Source organism: Rutilus rutilus (assembly GCF_951802725.1).
Source record: "Rutilus rutilus genome assembly, chromosome: 10".
NCBI classification, from domain to species: Eukaryota; Metazoa; Chordata; class Actinopteri; order Cypriniformes; family Leuciscidae; genus Rutilus; species Rutilus rutilus.
In genome coordinates this window covers 19,280,575-19,297,293 of record NC_140215.1, presented here as the reverse complement: position 1 = coordinate 19,297,293, position 16,719 = coordinate 19,280,575, and the positions used below count along the sequence as shown (strand labels likewise).

The 16,719-nt window shown below is 42.7% G+C and overlaps 1 protein-coding gene across 1 annotated transcript in view; it reads right to left on the bottom strand.

The window, feature by feature from the left end:
* Positions 1-3,471, bottom strand: part of LOC311298257 (uncharacterized protein) — a 68,960-nt gene extending 65,489 nt beyond the window's left edge. Inside the window, exons 1-4 of the mRNA XM_084421019.1 lie at positions 2,878-3,471; positions 2,094-2,690; positions 1,006-1,605; positions 140-739 (exon numbers count right to left, since the gene is read on the bottom strand). Of these exons, the coding sequence (XP_084277145.1) occupies positions 140-739; positions 1,006-1,605; positions 2,094-2,690; positions 2,878-3,400 (2,320 nt within the window). The 5' untranslated portion in view covers positions 3,401-3,471. The remainder of the gene's footprint in view (positions 1-139; positions 740-1,005; positions 1,606-2,093; positions 2,691-2,877) is intronic.
* Between the last annotated feature and the right edge of the window lie 13,248 nt (positions 3,472-16,719).

The window sequence follows — 16,719 nt, the reverse complement described above, 5'->3', positions numbered from 1 at the left end:
GTGCATAACGTTCATAAACCTTCAGAATGACACATCGGTTCATCACCTCATTAACTCTCTGAGCTACGGTTAGAAAAAGTAGGGACATCATGAAGAAAAACAAGACACAGCGTATTGTAAAGTACTGCAACGCACGTACCGGTAACAGTCTGTGAAGTTGGAGTGATGGGAATTGAAACAGCCTTGACAGAGGCCAGCAGCTGCTCTTGGACATTTGGAAGCTCACTGAAGTCGGACACGGACAGAGCATAATTGGGGTCGTATGAAATTCTCTGCAATTCTCTGCTATCAGAGCCCCTCGATCCTATTCCAAAAGTCAAGATGCCAAGCTCTTTCAGAGAGGAGGCTGCTGCCTCAACACTGTCAAATGACCTTCCCCCGCTAAGCAAAACCAGTATCTGCGGCACACCCTCCACGCGTCTGCTGCCGGAGGAGGCAGTAAAGACATTGTCTATGACGTACTGGAGCGCTGCCCCCGTGTAAAGGGGTCTGCCTCCTTTGTGCCGCAGACCTCTGACACTGTCAAGAATTTTTTCCTTTGTCTTGAACGTGTTTAGATAGAAATGGGCCTCTGGGTCTCTGCTGTACTGGACCACAGAAACTTGATCTCTGTTCTCAGCTACTTCCAATTTCTCCACCATTCTTTGCACAAATTCTTTCATTGCTGGGAACCCATTCCTAGTGGCATCCGATCCATCCAGCAGGAAGACAACATCTCTCCTCTGTCTACGGCCCTCAGCTAAAAACAGACATATGCGTGGGTCAGGTGGGGGACATTGTAAGGAGAGAAGAAAAAAAAAAAAAACGCAATGCTTTACACACTTGGTGCTCGATCATGCTTTTTGTGTTTTCGATATCGCGTCACCTCTCGTAAAGTTTTACTCTTCAGGAAGAAATACATTTCCTTTGCAACTCATTAGAACTAGAGGAACAATATGGCACATTTCTCTACGAACATAATAAAAGGAGAGGAATTACAGGAAGCCGGTTTGGCTTTTTTCTTACCTATCGCCGTGGTGGTGATAGACGTTCCCTCTACAAAGACCGTGTTAATGTTGGTGAAAAGCTGCTGTTGGACACTGGGAAGGTCAGCAAAGTCACTCACTGAGAGTGCATAACTAGGCTCGTTGGAGATCTTCTGGAGTTCCCTGCTGTCTGAGCTCCTCGACCCTATCGCAAAGATAAGCACTCCCAGCTCTTTCAGGGATGAGGCTGGTGTGTCAACATTATCAAATGACTTTCCACCACTCAGCAGAATCAGTAACTGGGGCACACCTTCTACAAGTCTGCTTCCAGAGGAGGCAGTGAAGACATTGTCCCTCACGTACTGCAGAGCTGCCCCTGTGTTGAGGGGTCTCCCTCCTTTGTGCATCAGACCCCTGAGCGTGTCAAGCACGTCCTCCTTTCTTGAGTATGTGTTAAGATAGAAATGGGCCTCTGGATCTCTGCTGTACTGGACCACAGACACATGGTCTCCTTTCTCAGACACATTCAGTCTCTCCACCATCCTCTCAACAAAGTCACGCATTGCAGGAAAAGAGCTCCTTGTGCCATCTGAACCATCCAGCAGGAACACTACATCCCTCCTAGCCATCCTTCGCTCAGCTATGGGTAATGGAATGGAACACAAAGTCACGTGAGCCCTGGGTATCTGATATTTTCTGTGGGTGTATGTGTGTGCTCTAGTCGGCAACTGCAAAAGGGAAAAAACGCTCCTGTCCTTTCAGCTAGTTTACAGCCAATCTAACAGTCAAATGTTATTACTGTCTGCTAAAATAGCGTCTAATTGTGGTCAGAGTAAAACTGCCTAAACCTACTGAATGCGGCAAAATGAGGTCTATAATTTAAAGGATATTTTCATCAAAAGACAAAAACTGTGCCTAAAACTGACGAACGAGCGAATAAACAAACAAACACATTAAAACTCAACACTGCTTAACACCCCAGAGAGTTCAAACCCATCGCTTGTTAGGCTAATTTCACCCGCCTCTGCTAACATGCATCGCTAACATGAACCGTTTAGTGTCTACGGCACGCTTTGCAAGGAGAGCTCAGTGTGCTGTTTTCTAGAGACGTGTGATAATCTGTCTTACCCGCCACAGTAGGTGTCATCGGCTTGACTTGTACAAGCACATTGTTGAGGGAGCTGATAAACTGCTGCTGGACACTGGGAAGGTCAGAGAATTCATTGATGGGCTGTGCATAGGTAGGGTCGTTGGCAATTCTCTGCACCTCTCTGCTTGAATTTCTGGTGCCAATGCCAAAAATCAAGATTCCGCTCTCTTTTAGGGTGGAGGCAGGTGTATCTATGTTATCGCTTGACCGTCCTCCACTGAGGAGGATAAGAATCTGAGGGACACCCTCTTGCTTTCTACTCCCCGCAGAGGCGGTGAAGACACTGTCCCTCACGTACTGGAGAGCTGCCCCCGTGTTGAGGGGTCTCCCTCCTCTATGCCTCAGACCTCTGACAGTGTTCAGGATCTCCCCTTTTGTTGCGTAGGTATTCAGATAGAAATTGACCTCAGCGTCTCTACTGTACTGCACCACAGAAACACGGTCTCTGTTTGCCTCTATGTTGAATTGCTCCACTACTCGTTGCACAAAATCACGCATTGCTGGGAATGTATTTCTAGTGCCATCTGAACCGTCCAGCAAAAACACTACGTCCTTTCTGGGTATGGCGTCATCAGCTAGGAAAAGAAATCAGCATCATTAACACCAAGTAATTTCAAAACATCTTAAAAATGTCACATTAATTCAACCACCTCATCGACTACCTAAGCTGCGGGTAATGGTCCCACTGCTCATTACTACTTAGGGAGATCAACAAAGCACAGCCTGTGAGCTAGCTGTCATAAAGTTCTGCCATGCACATACCAGTGAGAGTCGGTGAAGTTGGTGTGATGGGCATTGCAACAGCCTGGACAGAGGCCAGCAGCTGCTCTTGGACATTTGGGAGCTCACTGAAGTCGGACACAGACAGAGCATAATTGGGGTCGTATGAGATTCTCTGCAGTTCTCTGCTATCAGAGCCCCTCGATCCAATTCCAAAGGTCAAGACGCCAAGCTCTTTCATAGAGGAGGCTGCTGCATCAACACTGTCAAATGACCTTCCCCCATTAAGCAAGATCAGTATCTGTGGGACACCCTCCAGCCGTCTGCTGCCGGAGGAGGCAGTAAAGACATTGTCTCTAACGTACTGGAGCGCTGCCCCTGTGTAGAGGGGTCTACCTCCTTTGTGTCTCAGACCTCTGACATGGTCAAGAACCTCTTCCTTTGTCATGTACGTGTTTAGATAGAAATGGGCCTCTGGGTCTCTGCTGTACTGGACCACAGAAACGCGATCTCTGTTTTCAGCTACTTCTAATTTCTCCACCATTCTCTGCACAAATTCTTTCATTGCAGGGAACCCATTCCTAGTGTCATCTGATCCATCCAGCAGGAAGACAACATCTCTCCTCTTTCTATCACCCTCAGCTATGAAACAAACATTGAATAGTGAAATAGGGGAGCACAATACATTACCTTTGATTTAATTTTTATTGCATGTTACAATACACATTATTAAAAAGAATGTTGTAGTTGAAAATTATTATTTTATTTAAATTATTGTTCCTGAGTAGAAATACAAATGTTTAATTTCAATTATTGAAATATGTCATATAATAATAGCCAGACTTTGTAATTTAATAATAATAATAATAATAGTACATTTCTGTATATTAAAGAAGCATTGGTAACACTTTACAATACAGGTACACTAATATGCATTTTATTTATTCTTAACTTATTCACAGATAATCTTGAGTTCATGTATGGCTCATGACAAACCAGGCTATGTACTAATGATTGCTGCTTTAGCAACTAATAAACAAGAATTTGATTAATAGATCTGGGCTGCGTTTCCCGAAACCTTCTTAACGCTACGTCATTCTTGAGTTACACCTTAAGCTGTAGGCCTACCTTATCGATAATACGTGTTTCCCGAAATGTTCTTAGTTAAGTGTACCTTCTGTAAGTCATACGTTCGGAAGGTTGGTCTGGACCACTCTTAGCTTTACCTTAACTGTTGCAGGTCTATACGAATATAATTCTGAAGTTGTAATACACCCAGACAGTGTTCAATTAGGCTAATTCAAGTGTTTTCATGCAAAGAATAAAATTGTCATTACACAGATTATTGTTAGATTTTTTATTAATTATTATATAGGCTACATTATATTATATTATTCATTTAATTAAAGAGCGCTTTTAAAGGCCAGTGAAAGTATAGGCTACTGTCAGTTAAGTCCTATTCGGACGCTAATTGTTTCGATTTTAAACATTTACTGGGGTAAGTCGGTGATTTTAGTGCCGTCCGAATCCATAATATCAGTGTTTTTTCTCACCCAAACCGTGTAAAAATCCCTGGCCAAATTAGTACCAACTGTTTTTTGACAAACAGGTTGTGTGGTAATTTAATTGCCGTCTGAATCCACATCTCTGAGTTTACAAGAAGAGGTTCAAAATTCACTGTTTAAATCCTTTTTGATCACTGCCAAGCACCGTACGTAAGATGTACACTTTTATTACTGAAATGCTGGAAAGTATTTACAAGAACACTATTTCATCGCAGCTCCACCTCTGCGAACAAAAATGGGAAACAGAAGAAAGCACATAAAAATTTAAAATGGTTATCATGGCAGCAATATATGATACAATTTTAATTGTATGTAGGCTAGGCTATTATAGGCTATAGTTTGGATTATTTTTTATCATATCCCATGAGTCCTAATAAATGCAATTTCAACTATTTCTGAAGTGCTTCTTTTATAAAGAACACTGCTTTCTCACATAACGCAGTGAAGCAGCTCCTGCACGAGAGAATAATCGATTCTCGAGCCATCAATATCAACCAATTCAGCACCACCGGGTAAAAGCACCGGGTAACGTCGTACGTAAGAAGGTATATATTGCGGCATATTAACTTAAAAACTAAATCGAACGCCGCAGCAGGCTAAGACATGCGGTTTTACACTGAAGACGCGTCACGCTGAACCATTGCACATGATGGGATGTCTTTATTGATCCATTTCACAAGCTTAGCAAGAACCAGCACTTACTTGAATTAATGCATCTCATAAGCCGTGCAAAGATACCTCAGACAGTGCAGAAGAACAGAAGATGACGATGGTGACGGTCAACAGAAAGTTTCTCCACATGCTCACCCTGCAGCCATAATCCAAACACGCCGCCGTGCCACACAGGTGAACACACACACACTAATACAAACACCACACCCCCGGTGACACCCACAGTAACCAATGACGTCACTATGCGCATGCACATACACAACAACATAGAAAAAGGAGGAATGATCATAAAAGACTAAACAAACCCAATGTATGGCTCCTACATTCCGGCCCCAAATTATTTCATAGTAATAATTGACCACTATGGTCACCTTGAGGGAGACAGACATCAATCAAAATGTAAAGTGAACTTTTAGTCCTCTGAAAGTCCTTTAGTGTCAATGTTCATGTTCGATATATCCAAAGATCTTCACTGTCCCTCTGCTTCCTGCAGAAGGCAGACTTTAGTTATTGGCCGGTTCAGATAACTGGTTTTAGTTTTAATCCGTACACTTCGCACCAGTCCATTTTTGTCCGGAAGAGTATCCACAATTCTTCCTGTAATCCAAGTATTGCGAGGGGCCATATCATCCACCAACACGATGAGATCTCCTGGAACAAAGTTTCTTTTAGCAGCATTCCACTTCTGACGCTCCTGAAGTCCAGGAAGGTACTCCTTCACCCAGCGCTTCCAGAACAAGTCCGACATATACTGCACTTGTTTCCAGCGACGACGAGCATAAACATCCTCCTTTTCGAACAATCCTGGAGGCAACAATGGCCGTGACTTAAGCAAAAGTAGATGGTTAGGAGTCAACGCCTCCAAGTCTTGAGGGTCTGTTGACGCCTTTGTTATTGGACGGCTATTAACAATCGCCTCAGCCTCGCAAAACACCGTCGCCAAACTTTCTTCGTCCAGAGTCTGAGTCTTCAAAATGGAATTTAGCACTTTACGGACTGACCGGATCAATCTTTCCCAAACACCTCCATGGTGTGATGCTGCTGGGGGATTGAAAACCCATTTCACACTCTTTTGTAACAGCACGTCATTTATGAGGTTGTGGTTCAGATTCTCAATGGCCTCCCTCAATTCACGTTCAGCTCCCACAAAGTTAGTACCATTATCCGAACGGATTTCCAGGACTTGACCACGTCTCGCCACAAACCTTCTAAACCCATTGATGAAGGAGTCGGTGTCCAAAGATGAAAGAACTTCAAGGTGTATGGCTCGCATCGCCAAGCATGTAAAAATGAGCCCATACCTCTTGACCAAAGCTCTTCCACGTTTGACCTCAAACGGTCCAAAACAGTCCAAACCAACTCGACTAAAAGGAGGCTCATCAGGAGTTATTCTGTTGTGAGGAAGGTCAGACATTTTCTGATGTCCAGGTGAAGCAGACAATCTACGACAGATGACACACTTGGACAGAACCTTTCTTATGGCAGCACAGGCGCCAGGAATCCAATATTTCTGACGCAAATGAGAAAGCATATGGTTTCGTCCACCATGACCTGTCTCTTGATGTACATGACAGAGAATAAGATTGGAGATGTGTTGATCTTTAGCCAGAATAACTGGATGTTTTGCTTCAACTGGCATAGCTGCTCTACTAAGCCGTCCTCCAACCCTAATAAGATCACCATCCAGGATCGGGTTAAGTTTGTAGAGGTGACTCGTCCTCCTTACACACTCTCCTTTCTTCAAATTGGACAGTTCTTCCGGAAACCTTAATTTTTGACAAAAACGGATAATCTCTGATTCCGCTGCAACCATATCCTCCATGGACAGAACATCCTTTGGCACTTGAGCTCTAACACCTTCCATCTGGACCTGTAGCTCTTTCTCCAGCTGCTCAGCACAAAAGTCCAATCCAGAAAGGGTTTCTCTCAGCAGCTTGCGATGACGCACCCGAGACAAAAGCAAGGTCTTAAACTTGAGAAGCCAACCAACAGCCCTTTTAAGACGGAGCCAGGAGGAAAAGTAATCAATGAGCTTCTCCACTGGACTGACATGTTCAATTTGAACAGCGTTCACTACCACAGCCCTGACCTCCGGGTCTACAACAAGCGGGTCTTCCAGGGTCTCAGGGTTCTTGGGCCACCTGCTCTCAGGCTTAAGAAGAAAGTCAGGACCACAGAGCCATGGACCAGTCTTTAACAGTGACTGAACTTTAACACCTCTGGAGGCTAGATCCGCAGGGTTGGTCGATGTATTCACGTACCTCCACTGGGATACGTTAGACGTTTTCAATATTTCAGACACTCTGTTTTCTACAAAGATTTTAAATCTAGATGTCTCGTTTTTTATGTATTTCAAAACAGAAGTGCTGTCTGTCCAAAAGACTGACTCTTGGAGGTCCATTTGCAGCTCCTTTCTCCACAACTTGTCCATCCTGCTAGCCACAACTGCAGCAGTCAGCTCCATACGGGGAATGGTGACAAGTTTTAGAGGAGCTACTCGTGCCTTTCCCATTACGAATGCACTGTGAGTTTGCCCGCTATCATCATGGAGCAACAAGTAAGTCACAGTCCCAAACCCTTCCTCGCTTGCATCTGCAAAGTGGTGGAGCTGAGCAGAAACAAGACGACCACAGTCTGCAGGTTTTAAGCACCTACTGACCTTCCAATTTTCAAGGTTACGAAGGTCTTCAAGCCAAGCCATCCATTCTCCAGCAACCGAAGAGGGCAAAGGGTCGTCCCATCCCAGACGTCTCCTGCAAAGGTCTTGGAGGATTTTCTTGGCAGACAAAACAACAGGTGCCAAGAAACCAAGAGGGTCATAAATCGAACTAGTCACGGACAAGATTCCTCTTCTTGTGAGTGGATGGGGTTTAAGTGTGATTTTAAACTTGAATGAGTCAGATTGGACACACCACTGTACACCCAAAGCACGCTCTACAGGCAAAGCATCCCTATCCAAATCCAGATCTTTCACCTCTTTGGCCCGCTCCTCCTGAGGGATAGTGGCGAGGACAGTACGTCGGTTGCTAATCCATTTCGTAAGCTTAAAACCAGCTTTAGCACACAAGGCACCAAGCTCTCGACATAACAATACTGCTTCCTCTTCAGAGCCAATAGACACCAAACAATCATCAACGTAAAAATGGTGCAGGACAGTGTTAATTGCCATAGGACTGAAGCACTTTCGATTGTCTTCAGCACACTTCCTTAGGGCGAAACAGGCACAACTAGGGGAGGAAGTAGCGCCGAATAGATGCACCATCATTCTGTACTCCACTAGCTCCTGACTGTAATCTCCATCAGGCCACCAAAGGAATCTCAGCAAGTCAGAGTCTTCAGCCGGCACCCTGACCTGATGGAACATGGCCTCAATATCTGCCATGAGCACCACAGGTTCTTTGCGGAATCTTGTGAGGACTCCCACTAACACATTTGTGAGATCTGGTCCTTGAAGAAGCTGTGAGTTCAAAGATGTCCCCTTGAACGTGACCCCACAATCAAAGACTACCCGCAGTTTTTTCTTTTTAGAGTGATACACCCCATGATGGGGTATATACCACAGCCTTCCATCACAACGGGCCAGCTGCTCAGTCGGAACTCTCTCTGCGTATCCATTAGTCAGCATCCCGGACATAAAAGTGTTGTAATCGGAGCGAAAAGATAGATCTTTATTCAAACGTCTTTTAAGACTCAATGCACGCTGTTCTACAACTGTCTTATTGTTTGGCATCTTGAGGTATCTTTGTCTTACCGGCAAACCGATACTATAATGACCACCAATGAGCTTGGCAGACTCAGAGACTGACTCAATGAAGCGCTTGTCCTCCCTTGACAGACCAGGTTGTTCATCCTGCAGAGTTTCAGGGAAATCTACCTTCAGCTGTTTCTCCCAGAGCTCATCAAGCCTCGCCACTGAAATACGATTGACTGTGATGTGGGGCTGCAAACTCTGATCATTGATACTACAATCTCCTCGGAGGGGGCCATTCACCGTCCAACCCAGGATGGTCTTAATTGCATAAGGGCCCCCATTCACTGCACGAACCACCTCCCACGGCTCCAGAGCTTGAGGGACATTAGTTCCGATCAGAAGGTCCACATCAGCATCGATCTCTGATATTTGTATATGTCTCAAGTGCAGCCATCTTTGGAGGTCTTTTGAGCGTGGAATGTTACCTCTATGAACAGGCATGCTTTTTTGAGTAAATATCTCAGGCAGGTCACAAAAGCTGTCCGAATCCAACCCCGCGACTTCCAAGTCTGACAACTTATAACTGTCCACCACTTTCTCTTGTCCCATAGTTCTAAGGAGGATTCCGAGCTTCTTCCCTGTAAGATTGAGCCGGTTCATGAGTCTCTCTGTACAAAATGAGGCGGTACTCCCCGGATCCAGAAAAGCATACGTGACCAAGGTCTCTTGTCCCCTTTTAGATTTCACCTGAACAGGCAAAATAGAAAGCGTACAGTCCTGCTTACCGGCCCCAGTCAAGCCACTGGACTGAACAGACACCACAGCACCTTCTCTAGCCAATTCCAAGCCACTGTTGGCCTGAGTCGAACTCTTTTGTTTTGCTTTGGGGTGGAAATGCAACAACGTCGGGTGCCTATAATTGCATACTCTACATATTAGACGTTTTCTGCAATCTTTACTCATGTGCCCAATGCACAGACATCCAAAGCACATACGGTTCTCCTTCAAAAAGGACAATTTTTCATCTTGTGTCCTTTTATCCAAAAGAAAGCAAACATCCAACGAATGTCCAGCTCCGCAAAACAAGCAAACTTTCGCTAGTGAGTTCTCCATTTTGTTCCCAGACTCCACTTTCTTCTCGGCGGGTGTTACAGTAGTGGCAAAACTACTGCCTCTAGCCTTTGAACTAGTTTGAGAATGAGACATGACCATTTTTAATTCCTTTCTTCCTGTAGCAGGTGTATCTTGTATATTTCCAAAAAGAGGGTCACTTGCTATCTTGACTTGCCTCTCAACAAACTTCACAATGTCTGAAAATGTAGCTCTTCGACAAAACTTCTCTTGAATATCGCAGGCCACACTTCTCCAATGATCCCGCAGCTTATATGGTAGCTTTTTCACAATGGTTTGTATATTTGTAGGCACATTCAGGTCACTTACGGCAGCTCCCATAGAGTTGCAACATTCCTGCAACAATAAACTGTAGGCCCTTAAAGCATTGATGTCTTCTGCTTTAATCATCGGCCATAAAAGCACCTTATCCATATAGGCAGAGGCTACTTTGAATGGATCACCAAAATGCTCCTGAAGTAGTGACTTTGCCTTAGTGTATCCATGGGATGTAGGCAGATGTTGACAGCTTCGGATCAAATCCCTAGGCTGACCTCTCGTATACTGTTCGAGGTAATACAAACAGTCCTTCTGGCTTTGTGTTCTTCCTTCAATGTTGTGTTCGAATCCTCTTATGAAGGATTGATACTGCAGTGGATCTCCGTCAAAAACTTGTAGGTCTCGCTTAGGTAAGAGAAAAAGTGACTGTTGTCCAACCAATAAAGATGTAATTTCATTTTGCCTTTCCAAGACTGTGAGAAAACGCTGATCGGAATTATTCACGGTTACAGGTGCAGCTTCTGGCTGAAAATAAGTAACTGGTGGATGAAAGGCACATTCTGGCATAGTGTACATACCAACCCCAGTCGCAGCAGTGGGCGGAGAAATCAAAGTGGACCGACCAGCCCGGGACACAGCAGCAGGCCGCTCAATTTTGTTGTGTGTCTTGGGCCTCACAGCAGCATCACCTGAAAGCAAACCTTCCCCTCCAGCCTCTGCAGCCAATGGTTGAGTGTTGAACTCAGGCACAAATGTTACAGCGTCATGTCTTAACTGTGTTCTTTTCCCTCTTTCCAAATAGGAGTTCATCCCATCTGATTTCACAGAAACTCTAGACACACGAGATCCTTCTGAAGCCTTAAACACACTCACTTTAGCCATAGATGCTGCCAGCTCCATGTCCAGATCCAGCTCCTCCTTCTTTCTCCTCAACAGTTCCTGCTGCTCCTCCAGGGCGTGCTTCTGACTCAACATCCTTTGACGAGCCATAAGAGCAGCAGTCTCCGCCTCAGCCCGTAATCTAGCTGATGATGTAGTGGACATAGATTTACTCACCACTGTGCTGCATTTCTTTGACCTCACTGACACATTAGAAACACTATCACTTGGTCTAATGTCATCTTCTACAATTTTAAATATACGTGCATCATCATTGTAAACAGATTCTAAACATGGTGCAACAACGCACTCTTCTGGTGTGTCTGGCGCCTCCAGCAGCCATTTATTTGTCTCCTTCACAAAGGCAATTTTGTGTTCTTCAACACTACCAAACCAAGTGTTTTGTTTTTCTTGTTCCTCAGGTGGGAGCATAGGAACCACAACACCATGAAGATGACTTGCTTCTTTAAACAAGCTCGATATATTTTCAAGACATGACTGTATCTTTTCTGCATTATCAACACTTTGCATTAGGTCTTTAATTTCTCTTATTGCACCTTTAATCTTCCTTATTTTTCCTTGCCGTTCTTCTTGGAGCTTTTCCAATTTATATTCAAAAGCCTTGGGTGTAAGTTTTATTTGTCTTTTTTCAATTGACCTGGTATCATTCAACTCCATTTTTCATTTAACAAATAATCCAATAAATCACAAAAATATCTGCGAATTACACTTAAACACAGCGCCCTTTTTTTAACTTGTGTTTTCACATGAAAGAAGTACAATGCATTGTCTTTGATTCCCCTTAACTTCCACCGAAGCTAAGCTAAACTCAACCCTAGTCTTCTGTGCATACTAGCGGTGGGTATTTATGTACCTCAATACCGATAGTCTTGAACCAGACTAACCGTCTTAGAACCAGAACTACGGCGGCACTCCCAAGCGCAATGCTTCACCCGCTTGACGCACGAACCAAAACACTACCAAAAAAATCCCAAAACAAACAAAAAAGTACAATCACCTTATGCGAAAGTACTGCTGAACCTAGCAGGGAATACAATGCGTCATTGACAAACAATGCACAAAGAATAATAAACGTGTACCTTTCATTAAAGGCGACTGTGATGACCAAACAAGCATAGTAACTGCAAATTTGTGAATGAATGGGCTTTACGCGAGTCCAATGAGCGTCCACGTCTATCGTTTACAAGTTACAACCTTGAAAAGCGATCTCAAACAACCAGTGTTATCCCGACAAAACGTTTCCGCGCTTTCAACAAACCTTTCTGTTGACAAAATATTGCGGCATATTAACTTAAAAACTAAATCGAACGCCGCAGCAGGCTAAGACATGCGGTTTTACACTGAAGACGCGTCACGCTGAACCATTGCACATGATGGGATGTCTTTATTGATCCATTTCACAAGCTTAGCAAGAACCAGCACTTACTTGAATTAATGCATCTCATAAGCCGTGCAAAGATACCTCAGACAGTGCAGAAGAACAGAAGATGACGATGGTGACGGTCAACAGAAAGTTTCTCCACATGCTCACCCTGCAGCCATAATCCAAACACGCCGCCGTGCCACACAGGTGAACACACACACACTAATACAAACACCACACCCCCGGTGACACCCACAGTAACCAATGACGTCACTATGCGCATGCACATACACAACAACATAGAAAAAGGAGGAATGATCATAAAAGACTAAACAAACCCAATGTATGGCTCCTACATTCCGGCCCCAAATTATTTCATAGTAATAATTGACCACTATGGTCACCTTGAGGGAGACAGACATCAATCAAAATGTAAAGTGAACTTTTAGTCCTCTGAAAGTCCTTTAGTGTCAATGTTCATGTTCGATATATCCAAAGATCTTCACTGTCCCTCTGCTTCCTGCAGAAGGCAGACTTTAGTTATTGGCCGGTTCAGATAACTGGTTTTAGTTTTAATCCGTACACTTCGCACCAGTCCATTTTTGTCCGGAAGAGTATCCACAATTCTTCCTGTAATCCAAGTATTGCGAGGGGCCATATCATCCACCAACACGATGAGATCTCCTGGAACAAAGTTTCTTATTGATCCATTTCACAAGCTTAGCAAGAACCAGCACTTACTTGAATTAATGCATCTCATAAGCCGTGCAAAGATACCTCAGACAGTGCAGAAGAACAGAAGATGACGATGGTGACGGTCAACAGAAAGTTTCTCCACATGCTCACCCTGCAGCCATAATCCAAACACGCCGCCGTGCCACACAGGTGAACACACACACACTAATACAAACACCACACCCCCGGTGACACCCACAGTAACCAATGACGTCACTATGCGCATGCACATACACAACAACATAGAAAAAGGAGGAATGATCATAAAAGACTAAACAAACCCAATGTATGGCTCCTACAGTATATCTTAAGCAGCTTCCTAAGGTATGGTTCGGAGAACACGCCAAGCAATGGTATATCTTTAGTTAAGTTATACCTTGTCTTCGGAGCGCACTAAGAGACAACGTTATCGGGAAAAGTCATTATTAACTGCTATTAATCAATTGTGTTATCATGGATTAATTCCTCATCATCATCATCTAGTAATAAAGGTACCTATTATGCAAAATGTACTTTTACATGGTGTTTGAATATAAATGTTTTTATAAACCATATATCAGAAGTTTAGACTGATATGGCTGATATAACTTTCATGATGAAGAAGAACAGTTTATCTTCATGAGTCATACATTTACTCCAGATTATCTGTGCATTCGTTAAGCATGTTAGTGCACCCGTATTGTAAAGTGTTAGCAAATAATTTCACTCATTATTTTGAGGAAGCAATATTACACTTACCTATCATTGCCTTTTTGTTGTAACTTGTATTGGATTTCATTGCCTCCAGTAGCTGTACTTGGATTTTTGGTAATTCACTGAAGTCAGCCAATGAGAGCATATTATTTTCAGAAGAAATTGTCTGTAATTCATCAGAGTCTGAGTACTTTCCTCCTATTCCATATATTATTACCCCATTTTTTTTAAGAGCAAAGGCTGCTTCAGAAATGCTGTCCCTGGACTTTCCACTAGTCAAAAGAATTAATATTTGAGGGGTACCTTCTTTGTGCCTGCTCCCTGAGGCGCTTATAAAGATATTTTCCTTTACGTATCGAAGGGCAAATCCTGTGTTTAAGGGCCTTCCACCTTTATGGCTAAGCACTTTTACTGCATTCAATACATCTTCCTTTCTTAAGAATGAATTTAAATAAAAGTTTGCCACAGCCACATTGCTGTATTGAATTATTGAGATTCTATCGTTATCAATTCCCACATTAACATTTGTGATAATGTTGTACAGAAAATCACGTATTTCTGGAAATCCTCTTCTTGTACTGTCCGAACCATCCACAAGAAAAGCAATATCCCTTTTTAATCCTGTGCCTAGAATTGCAATAATTATAGGATTAAAAAGATTTAATTATTCAGCTTTAAAGTATTCATCTTATTAGAATTTGCTTGCTTAGTTTAATTAATAACTTTAAATGATCAGCCTATAACAGTGGTTTTCAATCCTGGTCCTGGGAACCCACCGCTCTGCACTTTGTGTATGTCTCTCTAAATAAGGAAGACATACAAAATGTGGGTCCCCAGTACAATGATTGAAAACCACAGGCCCAAGCCTCAACATGCATTCTTAGAACTTCAACAAACTTCTTCAAAACTTTTTCAAGTTTTATCAAGTTTTAACATGTATTATTTTTTATTCTTACCATCAACTTCAGTGTCTCCTTTTTGTCTTACACCCATAAGTTTTGTCAGGAGGCTTTGACGGACATTTTTTAATTCATGAAAATCATAAACCGCCATGGCATAATCTGTCCGAGAAGAAATTGCTTCCATTTCAATGGGATCTGTCAGCCTTGACCCAATGGCAAAAATGGCTACTCCCATACTCTTTAGTGCATTAGCTGGTCCACGAGGAGAATCTCTTGATCTGCCACCAGCCACTAGCACAAGATTTTGGCTAACACTGTCTATTTGCTGACTTCCAACTCTAGGGGTAAAAATATTGTCTCTAACAAATTGTAGAGCTTGGCCAATATATTGTGGCCTTCCCCCTATTGGTTTGAGGTTGCGTACAGCATCTGCCACCTCAGAAGAGGATGAGTACGTACTGAGATTAAAGCTTGTTGCTGCAGTATTACTGAATTGCACAACAGCAACTCTATCTTTTTCTTGACCAACATCAAATGTTTCTGCCAAACTGGCCACAAATTCTCGTATAGTTGTGAATCTATCACTAGCATTATCAGATCCATCAATAAGAAACACAATATTTCTTCCTGCATCCAAAGCCTGGCCTAAAATAAATAAAGGGAAGAATATTTCCATGAAGGAAAGACAACAGTATTTTAACAACAATTCTATAGAAACCAGAATTACAGTACCTACAGTACATCTGTCTGTACCTGTAAGTCTCTTCTTCATTTAACATAACAGCATGTTCAAGAAAAGACATCAGTTATTAGAATTCTTACCCTCAGGAGTTGGAAATTGCTCAGGAATTTCATCACCACTTGTCAAAACAGAGGCAACTCTTTGGACAATGTTGTTGATGGAGGTGAAGTCAGGAACAGAGAAAGCATAGGCTGGAGTTGAAGACATTGTCTGTAACTCAAGTGTATCAGCATTTCTTGTGCCAATTGTAAGTACTTTTATGTTGTTTTCTCTTAAATTCTGTGAAATGATTCTGACATCATCACCAGATCTACCACCGCTAAATAAGTACAGAATCTGAGGTACACCCTCATGACGTCTGCTTCCAGAGGATTGTGTAAATATATTTTCTTTAATAAACAGTAGAGCAGCTCCAGTGTTCAGCGGCCTTCCACTTTTGTGCCTCATAGAACGTATGGAATTTAGTACCTCTTTTTTGGTTGAGTATGAGCTGAGATAAAAATTTGCTGTGGGATCCCGACTGTACTGAACAACCGCCACCCTATCGAGATCTTCCTCCACATTTAGACTCTCAACTACCCTCTGGATAAAATTGCGAATTGCCTCAAAACCAATTTTAGAATCATCAGAGCCATCAATAAGAAATGCAACATCCCTTTTAGCAGATTCTGTAATAAAGAAATGAGACAAAAATATTTACTATCATAGAGGACTTTAATAGCACATTCTACAAAACTAGCTCATGTGTTTACTGATCTAAAGATTATGTAAGAATGTGTGATGAGATCCTTTATACTATCATGTGCTATAATACATAAAACACTGCTGTCAGTGGCTGGTGTACACACATATACACACATACATTAAGAAATTAAATAAATCTCTTACCAGAAACCTGAGAAGTCATTGTTGGTAACCGTTGGTAAGATACCCCTTTTATTAATGTGAAGATATTATCTTGAACATCAAGAATGTTCTCAAATTCAGAAATGAAAAAGTAGTTTGGTTGATGGGATATTGTTTGTAACTCAAGTGTATCAGCATTTGTGGTGCCAATACTTAATGAAATGACACCGATATCTTTCAAAGCTTTGACTGGACCACGTATGTCATCATTAGACCTTCCAGAACTCAGCAGAATTAGAAACTGTGTCACACCCTCCAAATATCTACTTCCTGCAGCAGCAGTAAACATGTTGTCCTTTACATACTGTAAGGCTGCCCCAGTGAGA